Source organism: Platalea leucorodia (genome assembly GCF_965183815.1).
Source record: "Platalea leucorodia genome assembly, chromosome: 21".
Classification (NCBI taxonomy): Eukaryota; Metazoa; Chordata; class Aves; order Pelecaniformes; family Threskiornithidae; genus Platalea; species Platalea leucorodia.
Genome location: NC_138843.1, coordinates 5,251,319 through 5,270,841, shown reverse-complemented (window position 1 = coordinate 5,270,841; position 19,523 = coordinate 5,251,319). Strand labels below are relative to the sequence as shown.

Sequence of the window (19,523 nt, the reverse complement as noted above, 5' to 3'; positions counted from 1 at the left end):
CCTCCAATAGGAGGTTATCATGGAAATATTTGTGGCTACTACATCTTCTGTGTACAGAGGGCCTCAAGATATGAGTTCTGTCAGATGAGTGCTTTTCACAGAGCTCTAACAAAGACACTAGGAAATGAGCTTGCCTAAGGCATCCTTTTCCTTATGCTTGGGGCCAGCAGTAGCTTTAATTTACGTATTTCTGTGCAGTGGGATATTGCTGTCCCAGTAGACTGGTGTTGGTAGCAAAGCAGCTCCATGCATGTCCTGTCCTTGCTATGTAGTCATCACTCTTGATCGTGTAATTCTTTAAGGAAAAAAGGGCGGGGGGGGACAACAAAGTCTTTTCAGTAATAGCATGCAGTTAAGAATATTACTTTCTCTTTTGCATTTACAGGTTTTGAGAGAGAGAACCTCTGTGAGTAATGGAGAAACTATCACCAGCCTACCTATCAGTATTCCTCTCAGCACAGTGCAGCCCAATAAACTCCCTGTTAGTATCCCTCTGGCCAGCGTAGTCCTACCTAGCCGTGTTGAGAAGGTGGTGAGTAAGGGATTGTCAACACTTTCCATCCCTAACTAAAATCACACTGGGCAGTAATGGGGTGCTGTGCACCAGAATCCTTAGCGGGCTGCTAATCTCGAATGTCCGATGCTTTGGGGGAGGCTGCTGTTGGGATGCATCCTCCTGGCTCTTAGATTTTTACTGTCTTCTGTAGATTTTTACTGTCATTCTGTAGATTTTTACTCTCTTTTGTCTGTGGGGTGGTGGTATTTCAGCCAGGAAGGAAAGTAAAGTACATGCCTCAAGAGATCCTAGTCTTAAACGTCTGGCTGGGTGGAAAAGGCGCAGTCTGAGAGTTTGTGGCAGTGAAAGCAGAGAATCACACGTGTCAGTTTGTTCTTAGCCCCTGCCTTCTTACATGACCCTGGGAGACAAATTGTTCTGCCTCAGTTTGGTCATCTCAAAATTGTCTGCCGTTATCACGTACATGTGTAGGATGAACTTGAATAGCGCCTTGAGGCTGTAATACCTCATGTGCAAGTGACTGCTCTGTAGCCGCAGAGAGCAACTAGAGACGGTCTCTTTTTGGAATCCTGCTAAGCCCATGCTACTCTCAGTGGCAGAGAAGTTTAAAAAAGCCTGGTCCCATTTCTCACAAATGTTTGTCACAAAAGTGTTACAGTAGAGAACTGAGAAACGTTTGCTGCTTTCACATGAGAGCTGTGAATTTAGAATCCATCCACAAATGCCTGCCTTACAATCCCAGATTTGGAAAGCTGGAGTTGTTTCATAGTATTGAATCCATTATCTTTTTCCAGCTGTAGGCTTTTAGTTGTAGCAGAACTACAGTCTGCCCAGCTCCGAGCAGAAGTCGTACGTCCTCAGAGAGAGAGACTGTTAGCTCTGGATGGCATCTCTCACTTCAACACGTTGTTTATTCAGGCTACCAGTTCACAATGGTTTGCCTGCTTTAGGGAGACACCCCTGGTTGATCATACCCTCAGACAGCGTACCAGAGAACACAGCCTAAGGCATCTCATGTTCGTTTGGGGTGGTTTTGGGGAACTTCGTGTGCGCAGGCTTGGGGACATGGTACAACCATTTGTTTCTTTTCCGGCTGCCTGTGAAACAGGCGTTCGTGCTCTGATTGCGGTGCTGTCCTGAGTCTAAACTTTCTGGGACGATGAGCCTGTTTGCCCTCTGTCTGCATGGTATCTGTTGTGTGCTGGATACTATTGCAGTATAATTAATCACGGTATTTATTTTTGTCCCATAACATGCAGATCTATGTTTTTCTCAAAACAAGCAAAATCTAGGAGATTTAGGAAGTAGAGCCACTTTCCTTGGTAGATCTACTAATGCATGTGAATTTTGTTTAAACTGTTGACTTTTGAGTATGCTTCCTGTACTAAAACGCCTGTTTCTCTCCCCCCAGAGAAGCACACCTAGCCCAGTTCATCAGAGTAGAGACTCATCGACACTTGAAAAGCAGATTGGTGCTAGTTCTCATAATGGCGTAAGCAATGCTGCTGGAAACAAGCCACTGGCTTTGGCTACCTCAGGTAACAGCCTCATCTACGCGAAGGTGCGCTGTCTTGTCGTGACAGCACCCCCAAGTGCATGCATCGGAGTTTTCCGAATGCTTTTTGTCAGGTCGTTCAGGCAGTAGAGTGCTAGAAAAATGTGTGTTTTGTAACGAGACCAAAGAATCATGGATGATAATGTTTTGGGACAGTATGTGCCTACAGCTTGGATGCATTTTGGCATAAAGTATCGGTTTGACGTGCCTTTACCTGAACTCCAGCACCCTGCAGTGTAAATAAATAATTGCTTTTGTAAATTCTTCTATGTGGATTAAGAGATTCCTACCTCAACAGTGTGGCAAACCGGCAAAGTGTTGCATAGCTATGCTGTGAGCTGATGATCTGGCTTTAGAAGTTTGATTTAACAGGGTGGTGGAGGTTTTTTTAATAGCAAAATGAGTTTCTTGATGCAGGTCACAATGGTGCCTCATGAGCAGTTGTAAAGGCACAAGTATCTGGGTAGGAAGAAAGGTCAAACGGGAAGAGGGTACCTTTAAGTGCGGACATTGCTGCTGAACTCACTCATCTGTTGAAATGGTGGCCTTTAGCTATTTGGGATATGGAAATGTTGTGGACCAGGAAAAGTAGGTTCTAGCATACTGAAGCTATCAGAGAGTGCATTTGTTCGTAATGTTTACCACCTCGAGGGGCTTGTGTTGTTTCTAGCATCTGTTTTGCAAAGAAGGGCTTGGCTGCAGTTTTCTATAAAACCAATGAAGTATTTAAAAAAAACATTGTCATAAAACAATACCATGTTCCCTTCTACCCCTTTCATTTAGACAGCCCAGAGACGAGGCCTTACTAGAGCGCTAAACCCATTTATGATACACCAGGAGAAATACCTGTCCAAGCTTCCTCCCATGCGGCATTCTTCTGCCACAGTTTCCTTGAAGATCCCCTGTCACTCCCTAAGCCACAGCCTTTTGTTTAATTTTGAGAAGGAGGTGGGCTGTATAGATGACACAGTCCCTCCTTTTTTGGGGAAGGAAAGGGGCTGAATTTGGCCGTCTGTTTCCTTGACGATAGGAAGGAGTTGAGAGTAGAGGAGCCCTGATTTCAAAAGGCACAATAGCTCAAAAGAAACTTACACTTGAATTCCATTTAAAAACTGGGTGGAGCATAGGATGTCTCCATACAACACATGAATTTTCCTGAACTGGCCAAAGAGTAGTGAAAATCGTTAACCCCGAACTGAAACCGGCAGCACACAGAGCCACGTTCTTGACTGCGCTGCGTAAAAAGCAGCTGTGCAGTTTCCCGTGTAATACCTGGCTGCTGGCTGATCTAACGCACGTAGAGCTGAAACCACTCCCGGTCCTCCCAGAAATCTAGCACTGTGAACTATCACTCAGCAGAAGCAATGATGTATACTTTCCCTTTCAACAGGTTTTTCTTACTCTTCTGGCTCCGTGGCAGTCAATGGAAATCTTACAAACAGCCCAGCCCATCTTAACCATAGTGTTGATCAGGCAGCTCTGGACGACTCTGGGAGTCTGTTTAACTCAGTAGGGTCTCGGAGTTCCACTCCACAACATCCTTTGCTAATGATGCAGTCAAGGAACTCTGGGCAAAACTCCCCTGCTCACCAGCACTCAACAAGCCCCAGGTTAAATGGCACCTCCCAGAGCCTGGTAGGGGTATTGCAATATGCAGATGCTCAGAAGATGTTTGCCGAAGGAACAAAGGGGGATCTTCAGTCTGATGCAGCGTTTTCAGATCCTGAGAACGAGGCCAAGAGAAGAATCATCTTTACAATCTCTCCTAATACAGGACATGTAAAACAATCCCCTTCCAACAAGCACAGTCCTCTGCCCACGAGCGCTCGGCTGGACTGTGGCCAAGCACACGCGCAGGACGGGAAGAAGCGAGGCCGGCGGAAGAGATCCTCTACTGGGAATCTCAGCGGGAACTCCGGGGTCTCCCCTAAACGCAAATCCTTACCTACTGTGTCTGGACTCTTTACGCAACCATCAGGTTCACCGCTCAATATCAACTCCATGGTAAGGGCAAAAATGAAGAGCTCTAGCAAGAGAGAAGGGCCTGGGAAAGCTCTGTGAATTAGAAATAAGCTTCAGCCGTTCTGTTCTTTAGTGTACTCTCAGGCTGTTGCAGTGCTAGTTGCTAGCATGGGCGTGAAGACCCTTTGTGAAGGTGGCCCCTCTGAGAGGCGAGAGGATTGCTGAAAAGTTGGCGAACTATTTCTGTATAGGTAGAACATCTTCAAAAAGTTCTTTGCTGTCAGAGCATTAAAAATTAAAAATAATCTCTTCCCTTATGGCAAAGACCTTGTTTCTGCAGTGAAGTTGATTTTTAGGCTGTAGGTTAAATATTTTGAAAATAGTTTAAGCTAAGATTGACTAAATAGCGTAAGAGTGCCAGAAGCATATGGCATTCTTGCATAATTAAGCCAGCTATACAAGTTGTGTTCATGTGATCCTGCAATGGTAGTTTGGGGGGGGTGGGGGGGTGGTTATCCCACATCTTCATTTCTGTATTTAAACGTGAAATCGAAGAATGAAAATTAGATATTTTCCAAATTGTATTCAAGCTTTCATCTGGGGCTCTAATGCAGGATGGTAGAGTATAACAATGGCAGTGCTAGACAAGCAGCTGTTGGCATATCCTAAAGCTGGGCAAGTTAAGCCTGCTTTTCATATCCTTAACAAGATGCCTTGTTTCTAAAGGGCTACTCTCATCTGTAACTGCTTTCTCTTCTTCTTGCCCAGGTCAATAACATTAACCAGCCTTTAGAAATAACAGCCATTTCCTCTCCTGAAAACTCCCTGAAGAACTCTCCTGTTCCTTACCAGGACAATGACCAGCCCCCGGTACTGAAAAAGGAAAAGCCCATCATTCAGACCAACGGCGTTCATTACTCTCCTCTAACATCAGATGAAGAGCAGGGATCTGAAGATGAGCACAATAGCAGCAGGTGAATACACAGGCATAGGTTTCAGGATGAGATTTCTCTGAGAGCTGATAACGGTGCTCTAAACTGGAGAGGTGTGTTAAGCCTTCTTTGTTCCCTTTGCTTGGAGACTGATTCCATTATGACAAGCCTCTTACGTGGCTGAAATTGCGAATAGGGAAGGTATTTAGGCAGTAGTACTTGAATGTGGGAACCTACTCCTGCTGCGTTTGCAAGGCTGACAGAGTCTGGCCTCTGAAAGAACTAGCGCAGAAATTATTTCTTTTTACTACGTTGCTTTGTAGGAGTACTGAGGCTGTGTGTAATCTTTAACTAAGAATCTGTCTCCCCCTCACTCCCAGTTTCAGCTTGATTCAAAATTCTTCACTTCCTGCCCCAAACTGTTGATGTGTTGCTCTGAAAATTGCGTACCACCCTTTCCCTGCCTGTGGGGTGCAATTTTTTTCTTGTTTAAGGTACTGGAAAAGTAACCACTATAGAAATGTGAGCAACAGCCTACTTCTTGTTGTGAAAGAGCAGCAACAATGAAGTCCTCTGAACATGCACTAATCTTGGCAAAGAGCACAAATTCTGTAATAGCTTCTACCTGAAGTTTGTGGTGGATTTTTTTTATGCTTTCAAGTTCCTTTAGTAACATACAGCTTTCTAGCTGACTTGGCTTTCTATACTCTAATCAACTGTTAAGACGTGAACATGAGGAAGATAGGTTATGTGAGTAAATGTGCAACAAAAGGTCTGCAATGAGTGCTGTAACCTTTTTATTTTCCCACTAGAATCGAAAGGAAAATTGCAACAATATCGTTGGAAAGCAAATCTCCGCAGAAGACTGTTGAAAATGGTAGGTGTGAGGAATCTTAATTATTTGTTGTAATGGTTGGTCTGGGGAACGGGTGTCTGCCACTGACTGAAGTTGTTCGTCAGAAGCAGGCTTTTCTGTGCTGCTGAGCAGAGTGCAGTTCTGCCGCGGCTTTGCATAATCGTAATTAAGACAGGTGGCTGATAATGACAGATTTTGGGTCAGTTCTTTCTGTTGTCACAGGTCACCAAAGATCTGACCGATTTTTTCGCTGGCTCAGGGTTTGGGGAGGGATCTGTAGTACAAAGACTGAGGAAAAAGTAGATCAGCATTCTCAAACTTTTTCAGAGCATTAAACTAAATTTTAAGGACTTTTAGGTGACTTCACAAATATTTCTGCCTTTGGATCAGAAATAGAATTACAGACTGATAAAATGTGGGTGTTGAAGATAAAACTCTGGTCTTAATGAGCAGATTCAGTGAATGCTGGTTTTTGACACTTACAAATTTTCTTCCAAACTAGGTGGCAGCTTATCTGGGAGGAAACAAGCACAAAGCAACGAGAACATGAATAGCAGTAAATGGAAATCTACTTTTTCACCAATATCTGACATCAACCTGACCAAAACTACAGATAGTCCCTTGCAGTCGGTTTCATCTCTGAGCCAGAATTCGCTGTTTGCCTTCAAGCCGTCCTCTGAGGATAGCCTTGCCATCGACGCCAAGATCACAGCACACACGAGGAAAAGCATTGCCATGCCCTCCTCTGGGGCAGATGGGCTCAGCCCGAGCACAAACTCCACTAACGGATTCACGTACAATGGCGGACTGTCAACTGACATTGGTTTACACAGCTTTATCGATGGTGCTTCTCTTCCACATAAGGCTTCAGACGTGACGACTTCCAACTGCTCCCTGAGTTTCCAGTCGCAGCGAAGCAAAGATGTGGGGGTATCGGAAACGAATCCGTTTTTGAACAAGAGGCAACTCGAAGGCCTCAGCGGCACGAAAGGAGAAGACTTAAATCGGTCAGGGGTCAAAGGCAAAGAGATCAGCGAAATAAGCATTCGTACTGGGGGTTCTTCAGAAAAAAACTCTTTGCAGCATAACGGAAAGGTCGGCAAAGGAAGGGACCGAGATGTGGAGTTTAAAAATGGCCACAACCTTTTCATTTCTGCTGCTGTTTCATCTGGTGGCCTTCTGAATGGTAAAAGCCTTTCTACTGCTGTTTCTTCGGCAGGCAACCCAGCATCTTCTGTTCAGACGCACCATCCTTTCCTAAACACTTTGACCACTGGATCACAGTTCCCCCTCGGCCCCATGGCCTTGCAAGCAAACCTCAACTCGGTGACAAATTCCTCAGTATTGCAGTCCTTATTTAACTCAATGCCAGCTGCTGCCAGTCTGGTCCATGTGTCATCAGCTGCAACCAGACTGACTAATTCTCACACTATGGGGAACTTCTCTCCTGGGGTTACAGGTGGAACAGTTGGAGGTAGGCAGAACTCTTTCTCTGGTATAAGACAGGGCCTAAAGGAAAGTCTGACACTGCCTCTCCAGGGGTGAAACCCTTTCATTTCTGCAGGATGTGAAGCAGATCTGTCCCACATAACCAGTCTCCTCTTTCTCTCGGAAATGCTAGGATGAGTTCAGTTCCCCACAGTGAAATCTCATGAGCTTTGTCTACTAGATGAGCTTGTTGTATCACCTTAATGAAAGAATACACCCAGACTTTGTGATTTCATAATGTATGCTTGTTCAGATGTTGCTGTGTTGGAACCAACTTAGGTCCGCCTGCAGGTAAAAGATTTAACTTGTCATGGTACTAAGTTAAGGATCTCTAACTTGTCAACTTGAGTAAAGGTTGAGATTAGGCCTTGAATGGATTTAGCATGATCCAGGAAGAGCAAAACATCAGTGCCTCTTCAGAGGAGATGGTGTTGGGAATTGCGTAGCATTCTGGCTCTTGAATGGACACGAAGAGCGTTTCTTTGCCAGGAAGGGCAATGCCATATGCACCTTGCACTTCTGGGATTCTGCACAGGCTTGGCTTCTGTGGCCCAAACCGGAGACAAGCTGGCAGGACTAGAAGATAGTCTGAACCTGCCGTTACTAAATGTCCAAGGCAGTTTTTCTTACCTGTCCATAATCATTCAGGCACCATGTCGGGAAATCCTAACTCTCACATCTCTCAGCACATAGATTTGCTGGAAATACAATCTCCCCTCTGCTGCCCTGTAAGTGGGAAAGCAGGAGGGTGGGGAGGGAAGAGCAGCAGTTTGAGTCTTCAGATAAACAACTCTAGAGACCACGTAATCTCATCAAAAGTCTACCCGTGTGGTAGAGAACTGACAGTTCTTGGGTCTGACCATTTTTCCTCGTGGCATTTAGAGGTTGGCAGTAGGAAAGGTAAGTGAAATCTTTTGTACCTCCTGGCCTGCACCATTATCTCTCATTGCTTGCTGCCTTCTCATGCTGCATATTTTTGTATGGGGCTGTAACTATTATAATTTTGCTTTTTCCTTTTTTTTTTTTTTTTTGCTTTTTTGTTTTGGTTCTCTTGTCACTTGAGACTGTACAAAGCCCATCTGTTGAAGCTGAGTTTTTCTCTCCTGTTTGCAGGTATTTTTAACCATGCGGTGCCTTCTGCCTCCTCTCCTCATCAATTTGGAGCCAGTTTCAGCAGCAGTGCTGTCTCTAGCAGCACAGTGCTAAGCTTAAACCCTCTGCAGGCTGTTGCCAGCACCTCATCCTCATCCTTTCCACCCCCTTCCTCTAATTTAGTAACATCTAGTGAGACTAGATCTGCTCAGCACCTCAACAGAGCGCCAGTGCAATCTGTTTTCCATTCCCCTCCGCCCCCTCCTAACGTTTCATTGCCCCCACCTCCTCCATTACTTGCTTCTAACTCCGAGCCTGCACTTCTGCAGAACCTGCCATCCATCCCACCCAGCGAAGCTTTTTTGCCATCCTCTTCTGCTGCTTCTGTCCAATCTGCTAACGCTTCTTTGTCTATTAAGCTAGCTTCTCTCCAGCACAAAACCTCCCGCCCCTCCTTTACAGTCCATCACCCACCTCTGCCCCGTTTGGCGCTGGCACAGTCCGCGCCCATGATCACGCAGTCCAACGCAGCTGGCACGTCCGCTATGTGGGTTACACTTGGCATGCAGTCTCCTTATGCTTCGCACCTTTCTGGGGTTAAGCCACGATAAAGAGCTTGCTTAGCTAACAGTTCTTATTTTGTAAGGTAAGGCTAGAGAAAAAAAAAGAGGAGTTTTGTACAAGATGCTGAATGATGCTTCTTCCTTTTCAGAGATAGGTTGGGGATGGGCTCTGTGAAACAGAGAAACCTCTAAAATGTGGGAAGCAAATAATCTGGTTGCAGAGGATGGAGAGTCTTAATGCTCTCTGTTCTGGGAGTCAGGATTTCTCGACAAGGAGTGCTCACAATGGTAACTCTGCTCTGTCTCATCTGACGTGAGGATTATGTTCAGGTTGGGATCACTTCATGAAAATGTTTATTTCTGAAGATCAGTAATCAGGAGGAAATGTCTATTTTTAAGTATGGTTTTATACACTTACTGGAAGTGGTTGTTGCCTACTTTGATTCCCCCGTCCTCTCTTCTTGCCCTCCGACACAGACTGTTGCATCTCCACAAGTCCATGTTTGCATAGCGTTAGGACGCGTGACGGTGCTGCTTTGTGACTGTATGTGGCAATGTGGTGGTCTTGTTTTTACCATAGTCAACAGCTGCTCTAAATAATCATAAAGTTAAAAAAATCTCTAGGTTAAAAGCTGCAGCTTTGTCTTGGAGAGCAAATGCACTGGTCTTGCATTGCAGTTAATGTGCCCCCTGCATCACTGGAAAACACAACCACAGGTAGCAAAGAAGGGTGGTATTTTATCTGTGCGCTGCAGCTTTATTGGACTTGTCTGCTAGGGCTAACAGTAACCATCAGACGCTGTATGTACGCTCACTTGGCAATCCCGGGCTCACTGGGTAGACTGTGAATGAGAACACAGGGAATCTGCAGGGCTAACTGCGGCCCCTGCTTCATGAAGGCTGGGGCCACAGAAGAAAGAGGGTTTCCAGCGACTGTATGCATTTTTACTGAAGCAAGTATTTAAATGCCTTTAGAGCAACTCCAGAATAAAGTGTACCACCACAGAGTTGGGTACTGTTGTTAATGCAAATACTCTGTGGCATCCTGATGTAACAACTTGTGCTTGCGCAGTTAAATCAGTATGTTAGGCCCCAGAGCTTGCTCCGTGCTTTTCTTGTAGGTCTTTGATGTTGTTGCTGTTCACTGATACCAAAGCTACATACAATATATGGTTGAATACTCTTTGCCGCTTATAAAACATATGACTCAATTACAATATACCTGCGAGATTCTTTTGACTGTGCATTGTGTATAGTGTCTTCATCATCAAATTGCTCCACAGACACGAACAAACCCTCGTTAGGCTTTTGTGAGGCACGTAAGTATTACCTCCCTCCTCCCATACCAGAAAGCGAGGCTGAGGAAGGATTTTGAGCAATGCGGTCCCCCCGCAGAGACCAACAGTGCGATGTGGTTACAGAATGGGCTTGAAAGACCCTGAATAGAAACAAGACGGGGGAGAAGGGGCGAGGAGGGTTAGGCTTGGGATTTTGTATACGTGAGCGACTTGAGCGAGAACAGCGTGAAAGCCTTCTGCTGAAGCAGTTGCCTTACCTGGACCTGAGGTCGTATTGGGCTAGACCCCATCCCGTCAGATGGGATGGTCCCTGTCACTAAAAGGTTCTGAGCAAAACAGGCAAGGCACAAAAGTGACGTACGGAGAAAGGTAGCTGGATGACAAAGCTGGATTGTGGAGCAAAGGAGCAGAAATAATGCTACTGGGAGATGGTGTATGACAGACGTACCGTAGTTGTGGTCCCGCTCCGTGTGACTCTTGAACGTAGGTCAAATGTTTGAGCAGTTTCATTGACTTTGGTGTGAATACGTGTGCTCAGAGGCCTTGATGAACCGAGGTTGAAATCTGGAATCAAGGGCTAAAATAAACTGCTTTGCTTCTCATAATATTTCTCCCCCAGGGTAATAAAAAATTCAAAGCAGATTAGTGTGTGCTAGAAAAAAGGTGAAGCGCTGAGTGGGGAAATACTTTCCCCCCCCCACACCACTTGAGGTCGGTCACAGGAGGACAGAGTTCAATGTGGTTGCACTGTCAGAGAGCTTTAAAAACTGCAATAGCCGTGAGGGGCCGCGCGTCGCTCTCGGAGGCGTCCTTTCTGTCTTAATTGCGGTTGGGTCAAGAGTTGCTCCTTCTTTGCTGGCTAACGAGGTCTTGGAGCAATGTAGAAATGACTGACGCATCTAACACACGGTAGATTTTTGTCTTTTATTTAGATGAGTCTCTTCCTCTCCTCCTGTTGTGCAGGTAACTAGGATTTCTACCTCAACCCAATGTGACCTATGCAAGGACAACGTGGACCAACTTCACTCGGCTTCCACTGAAAGGTGCTCACCTGGCCTGTGCAGGGGTTTCTACTCTCTTACTACTGGACAAAATAAAAACATAAAAAGACCTAAACATCAGAGAAAATATTTACTGTGAATCTGAGTAAAAAAGAAAAAAGAAAAAAAAAAAAGGCAAAAGAAATGCTTAAAGCTCCAGTTTGTATTGTTGATAGTTTAGATAAAGTATTTATCTTTTTTTAAAGTGAAAACAATTTTGACTTATTTTATTCCACCTAGAATCATAAATACAACTTATTATTAAATTCTCTGAATAATAAAGGACTGGCACACCAGCAGAGATGTAAAGAGCCTCCTCTCGGTGCTATTTCATCCGTCAGAACTGTGCCTCTAGTTTGAATCCTTGGTGCTGAATTTGGAGGGTTGACCAATGCCAAACCCAGTTCTCAGAAAGGTCTGCAGTTTATTTATTCAACTTACTCTGTTCATATACCAAAATCCACTGGGTTTGCAGCAGTGTGAGCTACAGAGAATGGCAGTCTTTTATCTCAAGTTTTGTTTTCATTTGAACTGAGCCAGGCGCTCTGTTAACTGGGTGGTTTTTAATTGTGTTCGTTACAACCAAGAACTCAGTCCTCCCCTCTGGAGTGGCAGCTCGAGTAGCTGGCGTGGCCCAGGCGAGCTCAGCCACCGCAGGCACAGTTTGAACAGAAGAAATTCAAGTCCTGCCCCGTTCAAACTACTTCACTGGGCCATTTGCAGTTGCTGGTGGCACTCAAGTCACTGTGAATTTTGGTAGCTAGTCTGGTAACTTGTTTTGGGATGTCATTGGCATATGAACAGGGTGCATAATCACTGGTATTGGTCAGGCCCTTTTCACCAACGTTGGGAAGACTGAACGTAGTGCTTCTGTACTGGTGCAGGTAGCAGATTTTCTCAGCTTGTTGTTTTTGTTCCGAGTACAATGTATTTTGTTAGTAGGGTTTTGATACTTGATTCAGAAATGGCTTAGCCGTGTACATTTATTGACGAAGTGCATTTTGCTTTTGTATTTCTTTGCTTTAAGTAGGTCTAAACGGTAGTTCACAAAAACACCACAATCTAGCTTACCGTGCTGCCACACTATCAAACCGGTGCAGTTAATTGTATTGTGACTTGGTGTTCTATGTACAGAAAGCGCCGCTCGGAGCAGCGGCTGTATTTTATAGAGATGTGATGAAAAATTATAAATTTCATATACTTTATTTCATTTATTTTTAGAGTGTACAATGCACAGTAAACTTGTAAAAACTTATTTATTCAAGTGCACAAAGTGGGGAGAAGGATGATCTATTAAGTAGAAATCACGCTGGTCTGTAGTTCAGACTGGACCAAGCACCAATAAAGGAAGCTACAGTAAAAAAAGGGGAATTGCAACAGCAAAATGACTAGAAGAAAAACGCATTTAGGCTTCAGGAAACATCGGCCTGCTAGCCCCGGTGCTCTGAGGGGCAGCGCTGACTGCTCTGCGTCAGAGGCACTCACTGTCCTTAAATCCCTCCTAGGCCGCTAGTGCTCCCTAAGGAGCCTCCCACCTCCAGCAATCGGGCTTAGCCTTAGACTTGAGCCCTGCCTTAGTAGCCACCTGACGGAGCATCCCAGGGTCACAAAAAGCTGGGCTGAAGGCATTAGCTGTTTAACTCCCGCCTCTGTTTTTGAAGCAGGCGAGATACTTCTGCCCTCGTGAGCTCTCTCCTGCTGCCTGGGTCCAGGAGGAAGAGTTGTGAGCGCCATGCTGGCCATGTTCGAGAGAGCGGTGGGGGAGAGGTGCCGTAACAGCTCCTACCCTCTGCAGACTTCACTTAGGCCCTTTTCTCTGTACCTCATCCCCGGCAATCTTCGTAGAGATTTAGGACAAAGTGCAGTTATTTTGTTGATTGTAAGTGTGTCTTCCATAGGCAGCCTTTGTGCGCAGAAACTGTTGATCTGAGTTTGCCTTCTTATTCGCTGGAAAGGGAAGGGATTGATAGCCCTGGAAATTAGGGACACTTTGGAACTGTTTTCTGCTTTGCGTGTGGGAGAGGACTTGACAGCAGTGTGCCCTGCTGAGTTATTAACAGCAAGATGAAAACCTGGAAAAGAGCAAAAATGCTCGGAGGGTGATAGCTGAGAAACATCCAGTAGCTTCTAGTAGAAGCTGTACACAGATTATGTCCTGGAATCCAGGAAGACAATGTAACCCAGATGTTTTGCAGCTGGGAGTTGGGCAGCTCCAGCTTCTTCCAGACCCTTGGGTAACTGGAGGTTGCGGAGCTGCCTTAGCATCCTTCCCAGCAAATGGCAGAGTGCTCAGGTCTTTGAAGGCTTGAAATTGGTAGGCTGTGCCTGAGCAATTGCTGGAGGGGCAGCAGCCTTAATTACATCTCCCCCCTCTCATTTATATCCCCGATGAGAGAGATGAGGAAATACAAGTAGAAGCTTTTAATCACTCTGCTTTTATCAGATCCTTTTCTGAAAAGGGACCGAGATACGGTGCTCCTTGGACCTCTTGTGCCCTCCTTCATCTCAAACTGCAGAAGACATCTAGCAAGAGAACTCAGCCACCATCACTTGTTCTGTATGGGGAGGCTTTCCTTGTGCTCATGCCCGAGGCGCTCACCGGACACTCGCAAAGGTGCCTGTTTGGAGAAGGAACCGACTCGCCGAGCTCTGTCAAACCTGCTGTGCTTTCCAACGCCTGCTCGAGGCCCGTATCGCCCAGCTGGCTCCTGGCACTCCTCCTTGGCCAAAGAGGATGGCCAGATCCTTGTTGTGGGAATGACTTGCTTTGCCCCGAGATTCACAGCATTGCAGGAATCGGTGTCTGGGGAGCAAGACAGAACTGTCAGATGTGGTTTAGTGGTGGACTTGGTAGTGTTAGGTTTACGGTTGGACTCGATGATCTTAAAGGTCTTTTCCTACCTAAACGATTCTATGATTCTCTGACCCTTCGGAGCAAAGGCCCTGGACAAGGAGTTTGTCATCTGCTCTCCGCTGGGTGTTGTGGAAAAGCAAAATCCCCCCTGTCCCTCAGTGTCACCTGCGGTAGAGGGTGCTTTAGCAATCGGTAGTCAGCCGGTGCCTGTTGCAGGACTTGCTTGCGAGCAGCCATCGGAGATCGGCAGCACAAGCCCGCTCGCTGTAGTTGAGCACATGTGTGCTGTCAGGATGTTTTCAACTATCCAGCATTTTGGAGTCTGACTCTCCAGCCGTCATCCGGGAAGGCCAAGGGAAACGAGACGCTGACCCAGGAGTAAACGCGTAGTTGGGACGTACTTGAAAGGGATTCAGTCTGCTGGCCAACCTGCTGAGCATCTGCTTCAGCCTCCTGGGGTCCGTTGGGACCGGGCCTTCATCTACCTCTGCATCACCTCAGCACTATCGTTCCCAGTGACCTGATGTTTCCATCTTGGCAGCCCGTGCTGGAGGAGTCTGGAGCTGTGGCCTTGCCAGTGTCTTCCACCCACGCCTGGCACTGTTGGCACCTTCACCTTGCAATGCATTGTGTAATTGCAATGCGTTTCACTTGTGCGGCAGCTCTAATCTCAATCTTCGTAGTAATCCCTGCTGAGCTGCGCTTCAGGAAGATGCCTGATAAACTAATGCTTGTAGGGAGCGGTGCGAGACGGGAAGCCAGGCGAGCGCAGGTTTTGGACTGATGTCTTAGTATTGTGTTAGCTGGGAGATGTTGTTGCCAAGAGATTGGCGGTGTCGTCTTCCCCGCTCCCTGATCTTTTATTGCTTTGCCGTAATCTCGGGCAAGTTCAACTTGTTTCTCCTCCGTCTGCAAAACGGGGAGAGCATTTACCTTGCTGTAGGGTTGCTGAAGGAACAGCTTTGAGACGTTAGGATCTGATCCATATGGCTACAAGAATAAGACCCTTGTGACCCTACTGGAGGAGTGCTGTGCCAGAGGTCTGAAACCTGTTTTCAATAATTGGAGATACTTTTGAATAATCAAAGCCAAACAGCCAGTTCCAAAAAGGAATTCCTTCTGTGTTACCACATCCTGCTGGGCCCAGTCGTTTCGTGGCTGTCACGCGTGTTCCTTCTCCCCCACGCCGCTGCTGCCAGCGAGGGACTCATCAGGAAGCTAAAATACATCTTGTAGCACATACATTGCCAAAAAAAAATGGAACTTCCTGAGCGTTGTGCTGAGCAAAACCTGTGCCCCGCTGCTAAATGTCAGCCTTGAGGAACAAGCCTTGCGCGCTCTTCCTTTTTTGGTGATTTGCTACCCCGGGCTCGCGCTTGCCGGGTTCAGCCCACTGAGACCCACCGTGCTGCGAAGCTGGGAGTGCTCCAAAAGCGCTAAACCTAAACTCGCTATTTGCTGAGGATGAGTCATTCAGCAACAATTCTTCCATTAGCCAGGGGTGTCTGGGGCACCCGGCAATCCGATTTCTCTGCTTTTCGTGTAGCCGAGGGAGAAAGTGTGAAAATGTTGCTGGAGGACATAGAGGCTTGGGTTGCTGAAACGGAGCTGGCGTACAGGATGACGGGGAGGTCAAGCTGTCCCGGCATCGCCTCTTGGCTTGGTGCAAACGAGGCTGTTTGTTTCCTTTAGGGAGGTGCGAATCGGTCTGGACAACCATAATGGTGGGAAGCATCTTCACCTCTCTTCGTTCAGGTTGTGGATGCTGTGGGGGGAGGCGAAGGGGAAGCTGCTTTTTGGGGAAGCTGACAACAACAGGGAGTGCAGCGCATCCTAGATGTACGTGACATTTAGAGACAGAGCACCATCTCCGACCAGTTTTTTCTAATAGGAGGAACTCGTGTCTCCTTGGCCAGACAAACGTAGAAATATTTTCTTGTGCTTCCATCTCATGTCCTTCCTTCCTAGTGGCGATAGCTGCTTTATCTTGTAGTATGCAGTTTGTGCTCACCCCGCTGTTTGCTGGGGTTTGGCTTGGCTCTGGGTTGTGAAGCCCGAGTTCCCCCTGTGCCTGGGCTCGCTGGTGAGACGGGCACGTGGGGATGAAGGTGAGCTTGTAGGGTCTGAATCTGTGGTTGCTGCCTCCGCTGAAGTCCCCCAGGCAGGATCAAGTTGCATCACTCGATCATGAAGGGATCTACTAGTCACTGGTTTTGTGAATCAAGAGCTTTCAAATTCCGAAGACTTGACATTCCTCAGCCTGAAACTCACCCAACTGTTGTCACACTCAGTTGCTTCATCTCCAATCCAAGTGTTGAGTAGCTTTTTTCGTTCTTTAGTCAGACTTAACACTCGAGCAAGTAACTTCTCCATTTGAAATCTGCTGAGCAGATGGGTTTCAGGCTTGATAAGCTCTTCCATTGCATCTGAATAACATTTCAACATGGAACATTGCTTCAGTACTGCTTGGCCATCATGGCTGGTCGGCGTTGACTGCGTGGCTCGGTGCGGTGTGGTCCGGCGTGTGGCTGCCTGCCTTCACCCTGCTGGCGGCAAGAGTTTTCTTCTGAGAGGTGTTGGTGATGCTTCTTCAACCTCCTTCTTCAGGGGTTGGACTAGATGGCCTTTAAAGCTCCCTTCCAACCCCAACTGTTCTATGATTCTCCGTACAGACACATCTGGGAGAGTCGCTTTTGCCTCAGAAGATAGACGGGAGGGGTGTGAGCGGGAAGGAGGTGGATGTAAGCCAGATCTGCCTCGCCTGCTTTTACTGCAGCGCAGATTCATTCTGAACGCAGTGGGGCTGCAACGGCGTTCGCAGGTCGGGTGCTCCACACCACGGTGGATTTACTCCCCGTGGTGATCGGGTTCTGCCTCATCCCAACCTTCCCTGCAGAGGAGGCTGTATCTTCCCCTACTGCTGGGCTTCCCCTTCCAGGAGAAGGTCTCTTGCTTTGGAGTAACGAGGCCACGGACAGGCAGCTTGGGGTCACCTCCAGGGACCTGTGTGGTTTGATTCTCGCTAGGATTGTGTATTTAGAAAGCAGCATCTGCTCCCCCCACCCATTATTTTTCCACTTGGAAGAGAGTCCAAGCAGAGGAGAGGCTGAGCGATCGCGTGGCCGGGGAGAGCACCAGCGGATGCGGAGCTGGTATCTGCAGCGGGGTGGACTTGGCTCTTGTTCAGGTTGGGTTTTGTGGGACACAGAGTCCCTGTGAGCAGTCTGAGGGCCAGCATGCCGCTTTCATCTCCTCCGAGTTCATTCCGAGGGCCCACCTCTTTGTGACTCCTGCGGATACGCCAGCGGCCCTGGCGCCCGGGCTGCGGGACCTGCGCCCTCGCGGTGCTCCTGCAGCAGGGACTCCCTGGCACAAGGTGTCCCCCGGCGGCCGTGTCGCCGTGGGCAGCAGGATGGCTCTGCAGACGGGGGGGTTGCAGGATCGGCCCTTTACGTTACAAAAGGCTGCCCTGTCAGCCCGCGGTTCCCTGCCTCGCTCCAGGTTTTGCCGCATTGCTGGAAGAGGAGACTTCCACTGCCGGGAGCAGGTTTTCAAGCTGCTGATCAGAGACTCCCCTCCCGGCTCAGACCTCCCCGTGGCCCTTCCTTCCCCGGCCGGGTCTGGAGTTGGTGCTGTTCACCTCCGAGCGCTGGTTACAAACACGCGCTTCCCCAGCCCGGGCTCGCCGTCCCTCGCCGGAGCCGGCTGGTGCCCATCACAGGTGCTGCTCGCAGAAGAGCCGTGCGTTAGGACTTGCTAATTTTGTCCTAGCGCCGACGTAAGGTGGCTTTGGTTGATCAAGTCCTATGTAGAACCCATTTGCTTTCTGTGTTGAAATCAGTCCTTTTCATACAGGGTATGGAAACCTGAAGATTATTGATGTATTGTTTTTTTCTTGGAGGGAGTTATCCCAGCTCACACAGGTGGCTATCTTGAAAAATTCTGCGTTTCTTGTTTTGCCTGAGCCAAAAGCATAAGGAGGATTAAGCACTGGGAGCTCCCAGCGATGATTTCTTCAGTTAAGGGAGGGCCGTTGTACAGTGGACTGCAAACCAACAGGAGCCTATTTTCAAATCAGTTTGGGGAGAAGAAACTAGACAGTGTTTTTGTGAACTATCTTTGCAGCACTGAGGAAAAATCACACGACTTGGGTTTTGTGGAAGCACAGCTGTGTAGTCAGTGAATGAGTAGTGCAAGTTTTATGGCTGTTAAAGATTTTTTTTTCCCTACTTTTTTTGCTCCCAACATTTCCGTAGCTTGCATATCAGGTTTTCACTAAAAGATGGATTCCCAGTTTTAAAAATGTTGTTGTGCCATATTTTATTTATCCTTATGCGTTATATAAATATCTATTTAGACTGAATATTGCAAAAAAAGATGCTATTATTGTGAACTTCAGGGTTTAAACCCGAGACAAAAAAATGGGAAATAATTCTCCAGTATATTTGCTCTTTGTGACCCTCTTTCTGAAGAGGTTTCTTAAGGTTTTAGAGTTTAAAAACAAAATCACATCTTAAAATTCAAAGTTTTCCGATGCTAACCCTGAAGTTCTCAAGTTTGGGATCCTTTGTTTTTTTCAAGGTACATCTGATGCTTTTCTGGTGCAGTCAAATCGTTCTTTAGAAAGGTCTTGTTTCTGGAGTTCAGGAGGAAAAGGTGGAATGGGTTGATCCATCCTGCTTGGCTTTTTTAACCTATTTTAATCTTTTAAGCGATCAATTTCAAATTAAAAACCAACTTTTTAGGTCTCTGTTCTACTTCAACTTTTTAGGAGTGAGAGCCTGCCCTCGCTGAGTGGGACTTTGATGGGGAAAGCAGTAGATTATGAGGTTGCTGTTGCTCAGGAATTGATTAGTAAACTTTTAACTACTAATAAAAATCCATTTTTCAATGGATTTAAAAAAAAAAAAAAAACAAACACATTTTCTTAGAACAGTGATATGGGATGTTTCCTAGTGAATAGGAATTAGTTTATATAATTTAGCCTATTAAACCGAATTATTTAAAATTCAAACTTCCCCTAATTTATCTTTTTTTTTTGTTGTTGTTTTTTTTTTTTTTATACCGGTAAGTTGTCCTGTCGTTCCTTTCATTCTTCCATAGAAGTAGCGTGAATTCTTCTGGTGTGTATATATGTATGTATAATATATATATTTCCACCCTGCCTTTCTAATTCTCCACAATGTAAGAGTTAGTTTTTTCTCCCCTCCCTCCACTTAATTTCTTGTGTCTTTACCTTGATTTGTAATTGAAACAATGCTTTGAAGTTTTGTCTTTATATTAAAGTGTATGTATTTTAATACACCGTACTGTTGTGGAGTTTCACTGCTTCAGCAGGACAGGGGACGGCGCTCGGCGCCCGCCAG

The 19,523-nt window shown here is 46.5% G+C and overlaps 1 protein-coding gene across 8 annotated transcripts in view; it reads left to right on the top strand.

Moving 5' to 3' along the window:
- The window catches only part of DOT1L (DOT1 like histone lysine methyltransferase), a 77,196-nt gene extending 57,696 nt beyond the window's left edge, over window positions 1–19,500 (top strand). For 3 of the 8 annotated variants that reach the window (XM_082331051.1, XM_082331050.1, XM_082331057.1), the window contains 7 exons: window positions 386–532; window positions 1,929–2,055; window positions 3,463–4,076; window positions 4,803–5,008; window positions 5,779–5,843; window positions 6,325–7,296; window positions 8,424–19,499. In XM_082331051.1, coding sequence (XP_082187177.1) covers window positions 386–532; window positions 1,929–2,055; window positions 3,463–4,076; window positions 4,803–5,008; window positions 5,779–5,843; window positions 6,325–7,296; window positions 8,424–9,013 — 2,721 coding nt within the window. In that variant the 3' untranslated portion in view covers window positions 9,014–19,499. Of the gene's footprint in view, window positions 1–385; window positions 533–1,928; window positions 2,056–3,462; window positions 4,077–4,802; window positions 5,009–5,778; window positions 5,844–6,324; window positions 7,955–8,423 lie in introns of those variants that run through there. The other 5 variants (XM_082331053.1, XM_082331052.1, XM_082331054.1 and 2 more) reach the window with 5 other exon arrangements.
- The last annotated feature ends 23 nt before the right edge of the window (window positions 19,501–19,523 follow it).